Here is a 17,492-nt window from a genome sequence, read left to right on the forward strand (position 1 = left end):
CCATGTTTGTTTTTGCAAAGTTTGATGGGGGAGATTGCAACGTCAGTGCGTGGTCGTGCTCTCTCAAAAGGCAACATTGCTTGAGTTTATGAATATCCTGGATATATACGTGCTTACAATCGTTTCTAATGCCTGTTACAGCTAAAATAATGTATGATACTGTCGTAACTGAGAACCGAACCCTGCATTCGAACCAGTTACGCAGGTATCGACTCCAAACCCCAGAAGCAGTTAAAGAAAACCATTAACTATACTTTTGGTGTGATGCGATTCAGAATTTGAGTTAGTTGATCAATCGTCATTGCAAGCTTCGGCCCGTTGTCCTAAGCCTCGTGTAGGTATGCTTTTTGTGTTCCTCAAGAGAGACTTCAGAAAGGTAAAGAGAGAGCGAAACGCTCGCGCTTTGTTCCGTAACGCTTCCTTTAGCTTTCAGACATAAAACAGAAAACTTTCAAGGTCACAAAGATTAAACGGATCCATAAAAATAGACATCTTCATTTCATTTCGGTTAAACACCTCAGGTGTGAATTCGGTTTAAATTAGTACCCAGTCCTGACCCGCCAGGCTTCTCCGTGGCTGACCTGTAAAATCTTACTCCATTCATCTGCCAAGGTTTTTTTTTTATTTCTTCAGGTGGGCTCTGAACCCAGTTTCCATGATCACGTCAAACTGAAACAAAAGAGAAATGGTCCATTACTCATAAGCAACGAAAGCATTAGATGGTTAAAATTAAGGATAGAGGCTAAGAAACATTCACAGCGGTGACGTATTCAAGGAAAACTGGAGGTGATTCCTGTACGGCTTTCTCTCCGGCCCGCGCGTTCAATTGATTTCGTTGATTTATCTGAGACGAACAGCCGGGAGGGGTCGCTTCAGCCCGCGTGACCCGAGTAACGATTGGCCGAGGCGAAATATCACGGCCTACGAACTAGGTAAGAGATAAACTGCTTCGTGCTACTCCGTGCATTGACTCCGCGCCGATTTTTTTCGTGCACTGTTACAAAGATTAATGCTAGAAATCCCGTATTGCGCCCTACTGGCGAGGACGTCACAGACAGCGAGGGTGGGAGGGAGAAAGTAGAGAGGAAGCAGAAAATCAGTTTCATAAAATACACATCTAACCGCTCCAAGCTGCCCTTCAACAAATTATGTCCTAACGTAAAATCACCGCGCCTGAGATGAATTTCGGAAAAAAAGCTAAACATTTTCATTGCTTCGTATTATTTTCTACGGGATGCCTATATGGGATCGAGACTTCGAGCTAAACCGAACGTTCACCGACAACACGACACTCGTACGAACATGCCCGAAGAAAACAAAATTTAAAAATAATGAAGCCCCATGATGCTTTACGTGAAGAGCTTCAAAATGGCGGAAGAGAATCGTGTTGAAAGGGTCGCTGAAAGGTAAATATTAAAATCTTATCGCTAATAACATTATTTTACTTTTGGCCAAACTATCTTTTAATTAGTTAAATGCATAGAATCAAGCGTAGTCCTAAAAAGTCCCACTATTTATGAATATCTATTCCGTGGGACAATATGGCAAATCTGTTTAGCGTTTCACAACTTAAAAACTGCATTTTTCACGCTATTAATATGTTAAAGCCTGTGTTTACATTAGTTGGTGTGGTTAACTAGCTAACTAGATTGCTATTAATTAACCTTATTAGATGAAGATCATTAGTAAACTTACTTTAAATAATTCGTAGTTCCCCAGTTTTTTTTTGCCAACTTCATTTTCTTAAATAAAGAAGAAAAGAGGTTTCACTCCACTAACTAATAATTATTCCTCGACGCTCACATGCATGTGTTAGTGACAGAGAGTTCTCTGCGAAATGTAATATGCACTCGGGTATAGCTCACATGTGTGACAGCAAATACTTTGCAAATGATTTATCAACCTCATTCCCAGGGTCTGAGACCCTGGGAACGAGGTTGATAATTTATTTGTCAGTGCTTGACTTATCTTGTGTGAAATGAAAAACAAATGCACTGCTCACCTTTGTTGATACGGCGATGCATAGCTTGCCATTCTGTGGTCCTCCAAAGACTGAGTGTGGTCAGCAAGATGCTGTGGTAGCCCTGTTGCTTGTGGCGACATGGGCGGCCCAAGGGGATCCCCTTCGCCGACAATTGAATGGTCCTGAAATGTAGAATGAACCAGACCCAGTCATCAACAGTGCAATGTGAAAAAGCGCTGTTCAATAGCTTTCACTTGAATGGTCACATGCTAGAGTTTCATCCACACACTTGAAAGTAAGATCAGAATCACTCTGTAAATTTCTTACCTCAAGTGACATGTAATGTGCATGTGGGTGTTGTGGTTGTCCATGCTGATGCATCATTTGCCAAGAAGCTTGCGAGAAAGAGCTATGAACTGGACTAGTTATGTACTGCGAGCCTGACATTTGTAATTGGTTCATCTGACTGGCTAGGTGTTGCACAGAACTCTGCTGCATTGGACCGACATTGTGCTCCATTGATGATGGTGTTACCGCTGTTGCTGCTGCCGCCGCTGCTAGTTGACTCTGAATCAAGAAATATAATGCAGGTTAGCAATGAAAGCAGTTAGCCTGTAGTGTCATCTGATGAATAGACCTACAGTGGAACCCTGATAATCCGGTCACCAATGAGCCACAAATATCTGGCTGTATAAATGAGGTGGCTGCATTAAAGGGGTTCTTTAAATAAGAAAATGACTGACTGAGCTTTTGTTCTGGCCAGAATAAAGCGGCCATATTATCAAGGTGGCCTTTCTAAGGGGTTGGCCTTAAGGCAGGGTTACACTGTATTGGTTTAAATTGTAACATATCAGACAAGAGGACTGGGTTCAAGCACCCAGGGTATGCTGCACAGTGTATGCCTGTCTAAAAACATTTGCAACAAGGCAATTCTTTTTAATTAGCACCAAGTCTGGTTATAGATGCATTTTCAACTGAATTAATTGACATGAAAGTTTCATGGTAATCGTGCTGGAAACTTAGTGCTTTGCAATTTGGGAAGAAAATGGATGAAATATTGCTTGCTTTGATTTAATATATCAAACACGAAAGACCACATTTTCAAGCACCAAGAAGAGAGTTGAAAATACGACACGCAGTGCCGAGCAGGATATTTTTTTATGAACATCAAGCTGGTGTAACACAGTCTTGAGTGTTTGATATATCTTCTCAATGGATGTTGATTTGCTGTGGATATCGGGTGAGGTTGTAATGACGCCAAAATTTTTTAGCCCCCTCATTCTGAATTTTATCTGAGTTCTGCCTGACAAAAATGTCAATTCAGGTATTGTGAAACTGGGATTTTGTCCCAAAACCAAATACACACATGTACAGAAGTGCAAATCACAAAAGAAAACGAAATTACATGTACAGTGCATGCACAGTGTTACCCACCGGTTGAAGTTGATGCTGCATCTGAATGTATGGTTGATGTGTAAGCCAGCTTCCACCTCCGGCTGCTGCAAGCTGGTATGCTAAAGGTATGTTTGTTTGGACAAATGCTGTACCCTGCTTCAAGGCAAACAAAGCAATTCTGTATTTCAGTCAGCCCTCACGCAACTGCCCCTGCAGGGTTTTGGCCCAGGCCTGATTACCACTAGAACATTATTTAGAGCTCCACATTTAGGCTTGGCGGAATCAATATGTTAAAGTATCTCAAAGGTGTTTGTTTAATACACTCAGGGTACATGTATTTTTGAATGATTAAAACCCTGATTGAAATTTTTATGGCAGGAAACAGAGAATTTGGGGAGGGGGGGGGGGGGGAATTGAACACTGCTATCATTACACAAATTCCTCTGTAGTTTTTAACAGCGTGGGGTAGTTGTAGGCTAGTGTCGACTATTCCTAGTATTGTGCTATAAAATTCTTTTTTTTTTAAGGATAGATGTCTAAAATTGATCATATTTAAAAAAAAAAACTATTCAGTCAGTCAATCAACCATTCAACCAATCAACAATCAATCAATTAGCTAATTAATGCCTATGAGAGGCAGAAAAGTATCTGGAGTAACATGATTGAGACAGCAAAGCTTCTGCATTAAGCCTTAAAAACTTGTGATATTCTACAGCAGCAACCAGTAGTGCTGTAACTGTGTTCTTGCATGTACATGTGGTAGACAGGTAGTCAATATCTGGCTTCAATTCCCTGTGGCACGCAGATCAAGTGTTAATGAAAGCACGTCATACCTGTCCAGGGAGCACTGTGGCATGTGTAGTCATAACCCTTGCCGAGCTTGTAGACCTACACATTGGTAACATATACAACGTACCAATCAGACACTGATATGGCAAACTGCCAAGCTATCTTAAATAATCATCCATGTTTGCTTTAGCTAATCATGACATTTTTCGTGACAAATTTCAAATTATTTTCTTGTTGTTGTTGACTAATAATAATAATAATATATGACCTTGTTCTTGTAGCTAATATAATGCACACTCTGATTGGCTAACTGTAGGGCATTATTCTCCTGTAATGCCCACAGGCTGATTAAGGGCTTGCAAAAACAAAGCAAAAAGCCATATAATGCACAACTTTTTAACCTCAAACATTTGGTCTTTATGAGAAAATCTCAAACATCCTTGGCGTATTCCCCTCACTATTGCTAAGTCTGAGATTTTCTCATAAAGACCGCACTCGGTTAATAAGTGGTTATTACAGTAACTTTATTAACATAATCAACAGATGAAAAGAATGTCTGGCAGTATAAAATACTTACCCATTTTGCATGACTAGTGGTTCACCGTATCCTAGAAGGGATACACCCTAAACAAACAGCAAAGAGACATGATTACTGCATGTGCACGTACATGTATGTAGTATATTGTGTTTATAACCTAACGATGATTTGACAAAACCAGTTGCTGCAAATTCACAAATTCTTCATGTGTTTAAATTACAAGCTCATTTCACTTTTTGCCATGACCCCCATGGGGGTAATGGGCCGGACATGCCAAAGGTAATAGAAATTTATTTTTCAGAGCTTAACCTTAGCCATGCTCACAGGGCTCGGTCGTCCCGAACCAGTACATTTTCCTACTAGGCAAGTAACTTTTCAATCTTAGCTGCCCAACAAGCAAGGGCCCAGGCAAGTCATCTACCAACTAAATAAAAAAAGTAAACTAAGATTTGCCCAAAGCAAGTAAAATGTGAGGGCTGCTTGTCCAAAGGGCAAGCTAGAATTCAAGCTTTTTCCGAGCCCTGGCTCAATAAAAATATATATCCACACATACACATACACTGTCCATAGTATGATGACTGTGCACAGTTCTTTTTATCATTCATAAAAAAGGTTCAGCTCCTTGAACTACTTGACACCTCACAAATTTAAGTTTGCAAATCCCTCAAATATAACACTTGGAAAGTCTAGCACACGTTCAGGCCATTTTTCACCATTTTCTTTGTACTGGTATGGGCATGTCTATAGGCGAAAGTTCCTTTTTTAATAATATATTTAGGAATGTTATTAAATTCAAAATGCAGAAGATAGAGTTCATGACTGACTTCACCACACACAAAACATGTCCTGAAGGAAAGCTTTTCCCAATTTTGGAAATTAAAACACTTACTTCCTGTCTATTAATTGACCATGAATTTTCTGTTGAAAAGATACAAACAAAAATCTAATTAGATATGGCATAGAGGATCTCGTCAAGGTCTTGTCAGTCTCTGCAAGATCTTGGACAAGACATATGCTATGGTTTAACTCAGTGCTGTGCTATACCAAAAACGTCAAATTTGACATGGGTTTAAAATTATTTGAAACCAGTTCGATTTTTACTTCTCATTGTGATGTAAATATTATCATAATGTAAAATAATTTTGCATTTAAAACTCACAACAAGAAATCCCAACGTTTCGACCTCTCCAAGGTCATTTTCAAGTGCGAGCAAAAATATGTAAAATTAGCATAAATATGTTTCCAGAATTAAAATACTTTAAAATGTCGCAAATGATAGAATGCAATAAAATAGGTAAGATGACCGATAAAAATATTTACGAAGTTAAAAAGGGGACCTAAAACAATGAGACAATAAAGAAGTAAAATAAACTGGTTTGAGGAAAATTTTGACCAAAAATAAAATTAACCACAACTGATACATGTAGGTCATTTTATATGAGGCAAATGAACTGAACATTACCATGATTTTGCTGAGTTTGTTGCCTTTTCTTTGGACCTCCATCAGCAAATTTCACAACTAGTGGTTCAGTGCTACCTACAGTGAAGATGAAAATAGCAAAAAATGTAAAACATTTTATTTGAGATCACTGTGACACCAGGGGTACCTTTATGATCAGAACAAACCAATCATATAAACCTTTTTCTGATTGATACAGATGAACAAACCGAATGCCTTGTAGGATTTCACATTTTGCAGATACCTTGCACCTGTACAAGATGGGTATGGCAGGAAACATTGACCAACTCGCCCAGACATCTTCCAGTCTGTCATATTAGCATTACATTTTCATTTGTTCTTAGGAACTGTTGTTTGACAGAAAGCATCTTAATGTATGTGAGTTCATTGGAGAACTTTTATACTGGAAATGATAGTCAAGTAATATATAGCAAGCAAAATACAAAGTATAAGTGGACATAGTACCTGGAATCTTATGTGCATTAAAGTCTTTAATTATTTGCTCACAAATCTGTGTATTTTCCATTCTGTAAGTAGAGATTTGAAGATTTAGATATAAATGAACTAACTACAGCAAAACAGTAAGTGAAAGAAATTGCAATTCAAGAAAGGAAATCAGGGGTGTATGGGTTATTGACCAAGTGTGAGGTCAAGATGGCTGGGCATTGGCCAAGTTCTTTTTTTTGCGTGTTTGTTTGCACAAAAAAAGAACGAGGCCAATATCGAGCCATCTTGACTGAACAAGCTTGGTCAATTGAGGATTTATTATATGACTTTCGCGGAAATTTTTCTCATGGGACACAGCGGGTAGTCCCGAGCGGGCAAAATAGCTCCATCTTGCCCGCTCGGGTAGCCAATCACAGCGCAGGATTTGATTCATCTTGCCCACTCACAGAGCTACCCATATAATAAACTGCATTAGTACATATCACACAAGTGAATAGTAGTTTTCGCGCACACTGATTGGCTAGCTCAGACGTGATTAGCCAAGTACTATTCACCCCCGAGCGCACGAATTTTTTGTCCGGCCATTTGTTGGTATATTGTCATAAGTAAAGTTACTCTTTGGTCTGCTAGTTATTCAGCTTGTGCGGTATATACTAAAACAATTATTCACCTCAGTGTTGGTGAAAGTGGTGGATATTTACCTCCACTTCGGTAAATAATTGTTAAAGATCACACAGGTTTCATTAACGGCCAGGCACCAGGCAAATTGACAAGATGTGAGGATGAGTTTGGCCACCTGATTTGACCATTTAAAGAAGTTCAGTGCAAAAAGTTTTGCCTGTCTAAAACCAGTGCCTTCCTGTTGGAAACATTAATGAAACCCCTGACCAAAATTTTAAACTAAGTGTCAGTGAATGGGCAAAGGCAAAATAAAATTACACTTTTAACATACATAATATCACCACTGATGAATTAAACACCTTATTGATTGTGCTTGTAAACTGTATGTCATGGTCAATTGTCATGGTTAGTTGTTTTCTAATTCAAAGCCAGTTTGCTTTAAATATTTTCATTTCCTTAAGTTAGAAATAAAATCCTCAGGCATTAAGTTCCTTTTTCAACTTCTACAATTTATTACACAACCAGCATCTTGTTAATTAAGTCACAACAAATGCTAAAACCAGTCATAACAAGTATTGACAGTGAAGTTGTAGTAGTTGTGTTCCCAACAAAGTCAGCATCCAATAACAAAAAATGTAAAGTACCCGAAACAAAAATTAATTCATGATGTGAGAGTTTTTAAAAAGTTTAAAAACTTACAAAACATGTAAAAAACATGTATGCCACATATCTGTTAAATTACAGTGTACCTTGCAAATCCTACACCTCTACTCTCATGGTCTGTATCTCTTAATATTCTTGTCGATATAACTTTGCCATATCTTCTCAGCAATGCTTCTAATTTCTGGGGACGCAAAATTAGCATTGAAGTTTAAAGCCTGTTTTACACATGCCACAGACATACAGGTCCTTTGGACATACAGCTGAACATGTACTGTCATTGTGCAATTCCAGAAAATATCCATACCCACCCCAAGGTAGGTTAATGGAAATTCCAACCAAGGAGGGGGTCTCAAAAACCAATAGTTTTCATGGAAAATATGAAGCTAAACCAGAATTTCCAGTAGGGTGAGGGTTCAATCTTAAAAACCTTCTGTGAGGGAAAGAGTATGGATATTTTCTGGAACATCACATTGCTGTAGATCCCAGTGTTATAAGCCCCAGGTGCACCCGCAGATACTATAAATGAACTTATATGTAGTGGGTAAATTTTGGATACTGAACTTTGTCTTGGAATGGAATGAATTCTGAGATACACATGTACATTCACACTGCCAGTATATAGCCAAACTCATTTAAACCCGTGAAGTTAACAATGAGCCACCTTAAGGTAAAGACCCAGGATATCTTCTTCTGGTGTTGGCAGATCATGTTCTCAATCACTCAGACATTGGAAGTGTAGCCAGGTACATGTAGTACTAAAAGGAACCAGGCTAAAAACAATTTATTATCAATGATGATCTCATGACACAAATAAACAGACTTACTGCTTCATCAAAATTCTTTGGAAGATAAAGAAAATATAAATTTGTAGGGTCTTGTTCTTGTTGCTGTTAGAGAAAAAGATAACATGGATATTACATATTTAATTAGTTAACTAAAGATGACTTTATCACTACAGATATTTTGTATTCATTTTGTTTAATTCTAGCCAGAATTGGACACTAAAGAAATCACATTGGTACAATCCAGTTAAAAAAGATTAATACAACATAGTTCAGGTATAGCTTTCCCATTGCATATACCATTAAATTTTAATATGTTAATTCTCATGCTCTTTGAATGCCAGGTTAATAAATTGCATAATTTCAATTGTTGTAAGTCTAAAGGCATTCTGTTCATATTTTATCAAGTTTTTCAAAAAACGTTTGAATGCCACAGAATCGAAATGGATTTAAACATACATCATTCAGCAGATTGAAATGATTTCTGCTGCTCAAAAACCTGCAGAATGACAAATTGATTGCGATCTTGCATCGTACATAACAACTGAAAGAATTCGCTTAATTCACTGTTGTTGATTCACATCTGATGCAAATGTCAAACTGAAAACTGTTAAAATGTGGGAAGGTAATTTTGTGACTTGTTATTGATAACATTGGGGTTTCATAACATCGTATTACACTCTCATCACATTTTGGCACATGTTTGATCATTTGGTACAGTATATCTTGCAAGGTTTCTTTAATTTGTATTATATTTGCATAATATTTGCTTTAATTATGGTACACATCAGTTTTAAAATAAGGTAGCACTACTTAGGTAAAGGTTGTAATAAAATTATTGTATGTCATGGTTGAACTTTACATCAATCACTTTTGACATATGACATCCTAATGCCATATTGTTCATTAAAGAAAGGAAATCAATCAATTCCAAAGGAGCTTGCCATAATAAATTAAGCTCACAACATGAATCACTACATGATTCCTCACCACAAAAATGATCATTATTTGGCAAAGGAAATGACAGGAAGCACACATGACAAGGACAACACAACACCACATTTGTGTACCTTTGCCATCTGGGCTTGAATTCCTTTATTCTTCAGGGCTGTCACTGCCTTTTGTGCAACAGTAGGGGACTCGAAATCCACAAATCCATATCCTGTTGGAATAAAACGATTTATTATTCTACTCCTGCCAGTAATTAGCATTTTTTTCTAATGATAAATGTGGCTATTAATCAAGCATAAAATGAATAAATTAGTCAACTAATGGTAGGTTATTTCCTTTGTTGAAATTATGTTAAGTTGTGCTGCCTTGTTTACTTTTGTACATCAGTTATTTCATATGCACTGATTATCAGTGCAATACATATTATCGTGATTTTTATTGTACATCATTGTTTACAAATGTACGTCAAATTTGCAGAGCAGCCATTTACATGTAGTTAATTACTTTTCCTGGGCCTCAGAAATTCAAGAAACATGTAAACTAGGACCAAGAACTTGAGCTAAAACTTGCTAAAAAACAACAATTTTATACACTAACCTTTACATTTATTAGTGTTCTTATCTAGAATAGCTTTTGTTGAAATAATATTTCCATATCTGTGGATGAGATAATACCACATTGTGCAATCAAATAAAAAATACATAAGAACAACATAAAATAATATCTTAATTGGCCACTCCTTGAAGAGGCTTTGCAGGATAAAATAATAATACAATTTATATTGCAGAAATTTCATAAAAAGGTTCAAATGTGCTTAGCAACAATTGGATATGACAAAAGAAGTCAAAAAAAACGTTAATACAAATTTCTAATTTAAAAAAGAACTTCCTAATGATAAAAATGCTAAATAATAGAAACAACAATAGCAACAATTTTGGCAGTTCCTAGATAAAAGATAAATGAAGATAAAAATCCTAGACAATTTTCTCATATATTTCTCATAAAAACGATAAATAAACAGGGTGTGATTTTTTTTTAGTTTTGGCACTTCTGATTTTAAATGACAACATGACCTACAATTCATCATAATCCATGCTATTGGAGTCCAGAAATAGACAGATTTGGCTAACATGTTTACATCCTTATTGGCACCCAATTCAGATCATGTGATGACTCATTTGGGAGGTTACAACTGTTCTGTTTGCGCATACTCCCATGCAATCAGTTGTATGTGGCAAATTGCACAATTGTAACCTCCCAAATGAATCATCAAGTGGTCTGAATTGGCTAGCAACAAGGATGCAAACACATCAGCTAAATTTGTCTACTGGAGTTGGTATTTGCAGCAAGGCTCTGATTTACTTTCCTACACCCATATATCTGAACAGGTTATCAAGCCCTGTCCATGTCACTAACCTGCTACATAAATTATTTAAATCTTCATCAGTGGTCCCTGGTGAAAGGCCTCTAATGTAAAGGTTAGTTTTGCTAAGTTTCTCTTCAGATTCATCTTGACTATCACTAGCTGATAAACTTCTCTGGCTGGAATTTGGAGGTGGACTACTTGGTATGCTGTATGCCTGTAAAATGGTCAGAATACATTCAATTATTATTTTTACAATAACTGCGGAAATTCTTGCGCGCTCATTGGCTAATTTTCATCGTCAATAAGCGGACAAATGCATGAATTTATAGTTTATGCAATGTGTCAACAAGTGAGAGCAGACAATTTTACAATTTGTCATCGTAAAAAACAAATTGACCTCAGTTTTTCATGCATTTGTCCTGTTACTGACAATGAATTTCATCATAACATTGTCAAAGTAGTCTGCAGATCCACTCGGCTATCGCCTTGCTACTTTGACAATGTTATGACAAAATTTATGATCAATAGCAGGACAGATGAAAAACAGGCATTAATTTGTTAAATGGAAAGTAGTCTTGAGGTTATTCCAAATGTTCTGATTGGTTCTTTCTTGAGATCATTTCTACAGAAACGGTCATAAGCCGTGTAATTTTTTTTGTTTTTTTGAAAGCCAGCAAATTGAACGTCAAGCACAACCTGACTGCCATATAATAAAATACTAACTAACATTGCTTGCTTGAGCTGTACTAGCAAATATTGGCCCTTGGTCATTTTTGTATGGACCTTGCTTTGCTCGGTCCGTACTGCCACAACTTCAGGCCAATATTCCCCATTACAAGGTTAATAAGAAACTTCCCACAGATGATTTTTTTGTTCTGGTGTGCAGGATGTTCAGGGTCGGATCTAAGGGGAAGGTGCAGAGAGTGTGCCCCCCCCCCCCCCCCCCGAGATGAAGCCTTCTTCACATTCGCATTTAAAATTTGTTTACCTCACCAACCAGTTACACCATTCCTTAATGGTGCACCCCCTCCTAAGAAAAATCCTGGATCTGCCCCTGATGTTTGGCACTTATTTGAATGTAATACTGTACATGTACATGCAAGTTCCAACAAGGCTCTTGAAGCTTAATGGTAGAGTACCCTGTCTATAATGCTCAACACCATGGGTTTTACTCCTGTTACTGAGGAGTTTGTCAAAGTTCTAGGGAACTTCGTCAATGTATAAACTTTATTAAATCGAAATTAAAGACTCATCTTTTTAAACTTATATTAGGAGTAGTAGTTGTAATCTATGTATGTATAAGTTTGATTAACCTTAATAATATTCCTTTCAATTAGTTTCAAATCTTACTAGACAAGTTTTGAATATTTTAGATTTCAGTGTAACGTGTTTAGGACAACAATGTACATGTATAACCACTATATGACAGTTTATTATTACATAAGTATATTAAAATTCAGCATGGCAGTAAGGTCTAGACAACTCAAAGGAAATTGAATGAGTATGTTTATTTATTTCTCTTGTTTGCACCTCCAGACTTCGCTATCAAGAAAAATTTTAATATATCAAAAGTAGTCTATATTTTGTAGCCCTTTCCAATGTAAATTAAATTAAAACCTCAATTGCATAATAGTAAATTAGGCAATACAGTGAACTATCTATTATTAATCAAGAATTCAACGGAATTTCATATGTTGTATCATTCCAGTGAAGACAGACTAATAACCCTGCTCTTGTATTAATATATACTCTTGCTTTCATTAAGACATATTCCTCAAATTTAAAATAAAAATTTCTTAGAAACAAATTCAGCATTGATACATAATGTAGACCAGGTCTTGGAGAATACCAGACAGTCTGGAAAGGGTGTCCATGACGCAGTTTGATAAGTATGTCAAGTCTGAGTTCAATGGCAATAATGTGTGAAATCCTATATTCAAGTAGTTTTAATGAATACCTGAAAAATTAAGAGGATTTTCAAGGATCTTTAATCAAAATTTCTATGATTTTCTTAAGAACTATTGTATTTTAGACTTTCAAACACCAGGGCTCAAAATAATTTTGAATGGTGGCCAGTCGTGTTGACCGGCCAAACCAATTTTAGTTCGGTCATGTCTCATTTTTGACCAGTCAAAATATTGAAAATATTTATTTTGAAGATTTCCCTATTAAGCCAAAAATATCACCTCGTATCCACAAAAATGTGTTGTTAAAGAGCATAAAAGTTGTAATTGCTAAAGGTATCACTTAAATATGTTCGCCATTTGCATTTCCACAGGCAATGGCCTCAGACTGCATTCCACATACATACATGCAGTGGAACCCTGTTAATACATCCACCTTCAGGCCATGGAAAATTGGTTGTATTAATGGGGTGGTTGTATTAAAGGGGTTCTTTGAATAAGAAAATGACTGACTGAGCTTTTTTTAGGTCAGAATAAAGTGGCCGTAATAACGAGTTGGTCGTATTAATGGGGTGGTCATAAGGCGGGGTTCCACTGTACAAACATATAATTTTTGTTGAGGCAGGTCAGTTTGCAGCAACCTAAAGGCTGGTGTGGACCTGCCACACATACCAGCCTTCCACACACATACATACACACATACATACATACATACACACATACATACATACATACATACATATAATTTTTGTTGAGGCAGGTTGGTTTGTGGCAACCTAAAGGCTAGAGTGGACCTGCCACACTCTCAACATGAAACTTGAAATGCAGGGCTGGTAGTGATAACAACAATCAAAACTCGCTATATTATTTTTATTAGAAATGCTCATTTAACCGAAGTTACTCTGCACATAGTTTTATATTAATTTGCGACTTACATTGGATGCGATTTTGGTTGTAAACACTTTGAGTTTCTACCAAACACTAATAGGGCTGTATAGCCTTGTGCTACGAGTGAAAGATCGCTGCCTTTGCTTGGCATGCTCGGTTAGGCTCGGTCAGCATGTAGGAAATACAAGAAACGCCAATGGCTTTATAACAACTGTGAGTTCTGTGAAGAAAGGATTTGCCTCCTTGACTTTTGGATATCTTTCAATGTATCATGTGAGACTAATTTCCTAGTTCAAGCCAGCAGAATAACCTAAATAACTATCGAGGTTAGATCTCACTTAAGTAAAACCGATGTTGTCCGTCTCATCTGTACTCTCCTATTTTGTAACTGCAAGCTGCTGAAATATTTTGTGATTTACCGTTTATATTTTCCAGAAATAAAGCAAATTTTTTTTTTTTCTAGTTTATTATTTGAAAGCCACATACGTGACCGGTCAAAATGACCGCCAAACCCAAATTTTGTCCGGACAAATAGTCATCTTGGCCGGACATTGTCCATTGACCAGCCGTTATTTTGATCCCTGAACACCTAGAAAACTTAGTATTCCTTAAAATCAAATTAGCACATAAATTTAGGCAAATGTACAGTTCATGAGAAAAGTCCTCAGAAGCCTAGACTACTGTTTTCTTGTATGTGAAATAAGTACATTATGCAAATACCATAATATGCTACTTTTAACAGCATTGTACCCATACATGCTTTGGAAAAATATATTCCAGCCTCCTATTAAGGGGGAGTTAGAAACTTGATTGTCATATCATTTTCTGAACAATTGTTTGCTTATTCTTTTTGAAACGGGTACCTAGGGACAGTTGTTGAATCGGACAATGTACCTCACATAACCTGATGGAGCTGTAAATGTCTGCTCAGCAATTATATCATGTTTCATATCCGTCAAAATGTACTTAAAAAAGAAAGTAGAGAAAATAATCACTTCCCAATGTTTGCTAACATTAAGGTTGCTAGACTGCCGAGTATCTGGTCACCTGTTTTTGTATTCTTAAGATCTAACTGAAGTTTTAACAGCCATTTAAATACTACTCTTACTGGTAGAAACAAGTGGAGATTATTTTATCTCGAGTCTGCCTGCATGTTAGGTCATCCTGAGTAGCCACAGGAACAGATCAGACTTTGTTGTCACCCAGACAGGAAATGGTAGACTACTGTAAACATGAGATTACATGACCTACTCAAATGTCTAACCTCAATTTCCTGTTGGTTGTTTTACTTACAGACCTTTGGCATTTGCAAAATGTAAACAACACAGTCTTTTAAGTATGTCTTAACATGTTGGGATATCCCCAGTTCCTAACATAAATAACAGTTATGTGCTAGATGGGCCAACAACTACATGAGATAGCATGCAAAATCTCATTATAGTACGGCTGATTATTGAAATTTAGGTGAGGGCCACAGGTTTGTCAGTCCAAGAGTGTAAAGTGTTTTCCCTCAATAAATAAATAAAGTTATTATGCCCCATAACCCAAAGCCAGCAGTTTTAGTCAATTTAAACCATTGCTAATCCGTTACATAGCAGTATTTGATGACGTTTCCCTCACATTCCATGCAAGCAAAGATGACCTCTGGGCTGTTGAATTATCAGCTTGCCCAAAGGCCAAGCTCTAAAATCAATTTTTGTGCTAATGCAATGTCATTACTGCCTCATTACAATAGTTGCTATTTATTAATTAAAGGACCATCAATTTGTCTGGGACATCAAAATACGAATTATTACAAATGCCACGATCAGTTTCTGTTTATTGTCAAAGAGGGATGCAGAGACTGCATAACTGCTACAATCTCCAGTGCAGTTCTTGCTTTAAGCATGCATGGCTAATGCATGCCAAGTTTAATTGCCATAGCTGGCTTTTATCTCCTATTTTACAGTATTTCCTAATTTCTACAGACTCAAGCATTCTTGTCCAGCACAACTTGCTTCTCACTTGGTTCCCATGCCCATCCCACCCTCCATCACCAATTATATCCCACTAGCATTTTTCTACCGGCGATCAATTTGCCTGACTTCTGAAAATTATTCTTTACTGCCTCTGAGCTGTTATGATTGCTCCAAGGCCATAAATGTACTGCATAAATAGTTTTTCTCACTTACCCCTGGATGTGGGTAGCCATACACTGGGGCTGCTGGTGGGAAGCGTGGCGATGTGAATCCTACGTGAGGCCATGAGGGGTATGCTTGCCATGTTCCTGCTGCACTTGTACGAATGTTTCGTCCACCATGATATGTCTTTTGCTGTTGCTGCTGCTGCAATTGAGTTCAGAGAAACTTTTGCATGTAACAAGATGTATTCCATAGAGAACTGTTAAACAGCACACAACATAAACTGTGTTCTCAAAATACCAATAGAACATTGGTATTTTAAACCATGTTTGTCTAACTATTCCCTAATATCCATCATATGTACAGGCAGAGACACAGTTTGTGGAAGTTAAGTGTGCTTGGTTTATTAAAGAAGGACAATGCAAGTGGAAGAAATCACCCTCTTGACCACACTATTTCCTGAGTCCAGTGCACAAACCATTAGACCACCATGCCTCAAAATAACACAATATTGACCCTTTAATACCCGGAAGATTTAAATGCAAATTTGATTAGCGTGGGCGTCTTAATTAAGGAGTTATCATCTCAATGGAGACATTCTGACAATGATTTGCAATCACGTTATCCCAAAGAGAATTATAAAAAAAAAAAAAAAACATTTGAACCTCTTTAATACAGACACCAGTGTAAAGCTTACATGTATTTTATGGAGTTAAAAATGAAAGAATTCTGGTGGTGAAGTGTTCATAATACAGTCAAACTTGTATATAACGGCCCTGTATATAGCGGTCACCCTGTGTATAACGGTCACTGAACAACTTCCCAAAAATCATCTCTTATATTTACTGTTAAGTTGACCTGCATATAGCGGTCACCTGTATATAACAGACGCTGTCACTCTTTAGACTTCCTGAATCCACAATTTCATTATCTTTTACCTGTATATAATGGTCACAAAATTGGGTTATACAATTAACGAATAATGACAAGCTTTATTCATAAGCTCGTTAAATAGCAGCCACCAAGGCAGAGGTCTCACAAAAATACACATATTAGTACTTAAAACACAATTACTAATACTTGTCATCACCTACATCCGACAAATGCTTGCGGCAGATAACATTAAAGTGTTGTCACTTTCAAACAATAGTTACTGTAAATGTAACAACACAACCGTACCACACTGTTTTCACTTTTGTCATATTCCCCTGATTATAACACTGTACTGTACTTATCTGTCTCAAATTGTTGTCAATAAATGTAAATTGAGTGATTTTCCACTTGAAAACGTTGTTCATTAGTTTTCAGTAGACTTTTACTGCACCTCCCTAAAAGTACTCTACAGACATTTTATGGGCCTTTTTATCGTGTTTATTGCGTTGCTGTTACTCATTCTTGTCAACAAAACATAAAATGAGTGATTATCTGCACATAAAAATGCTATTTATTAACTTCCACGGGAGTTTAAAGCAAACCTGTGTATAGCAGTCACCCTGTATATAGCAGTCACCTGGCCATTTCCCAAGGGTGACTGTCATATACAGGCTTAACTGTACAGACGTGTCTGTGTTATGGAGGTGTCTCTAAGGAGTGGTTTAGTTGTAGA

At 37.0% G+C, this 17,492-nt stretch overlaps 1 protein-coding gene across 14 annotated transcripts in view; it reads right to left on the reverse strand.

The window, feature by feature from the left end:
• LOC110046208 (RNA-binding motif, single-stranded-interacting protein 2-like) overlaps nt 1-17,492 on the reverse strand; it is a 51,770-nt gene that overhangs the window by 5,627 nt on the left and 28,651 nt on the right. For 11 of the 14 annotated variants that reach the window (XM_089284518.1, XM_089284517.1, XM_089284515.1 and 8 more), the window contains 15 exons: nt 15,938-16,090; nt 11,025-11,188; nt 10,206-10,264; nt 9,728-9,819; nt 8,700-8,762; nt 7,962-8,056; nt 6,610-6,671; nt 6,148-6,222; nt 5,575-5,603; nt 4,725-4,771; nt 4,192-4,246; nt 3,398-3,514; nt 2,291-2,530; nt 2,003-2,145; nt 1-669 (listed from right to left, as the gene is read on the reverse strand). The exon at nt 1-669 is cut by the window's left edge and continues 5,627 nt beyond it. In XM_089284518.1, coding sequence (XP_089140644.1) covers nt 660-669; nt 2,003-2,145; nt 2,291-2,530; nt 3,398-3,514; nt 4,192-4,246; nt 4,725-4,771; nt 5,575-5,603; nt 6,148-6,222; nt 6,610-6,671; nt 7,962-8,056; nt 8,700-8,762; nt 9,728-9,819; nt 10,206-10,264; nt 11,025-11,188; nt 15,938-16,090 — 1,404 coding nt within the window. In that variant the 3' untranslated portion in view covers nt 1-659. Of the gene's footprint in view, nt 670-1,695; nt 1,743-1,998; nt 2,146-2,290; nt 2,531-3,397; nt 3,515-4,191; nt 4,247-4,724; nt 4,772-5,574; nt 5,604-6,147; nt 6,223-6,609; nt 6,672-7,961; nt 8,057-8,699; nt 8,763-9,727; nt 9,820-10,205; nt 10,265-11,024; nt 11,189-15,937; nt 16,091-17,492 lie in introns of those variants that run through there. The other 3 variants (XM_089284527.1, XM_089284528.1, XM_089284529.1) reach the window with 3 other exon arrangements.

Source organism: Orbicella faveolata, unplaced genomic scaffold, assembly GCF_042242905.1.
Source record: "Orbicella faveolata isolate gen_17 unplaced genomic scaffold, um_ofav_v1 contig_13, whole genome shotgun sequence".
NCBI lineage: Eukaryota > Metazoa > Cnidaria > Anthozoa > Scleractinia > Merulinidae > Orbicella > Orbicella faveolata.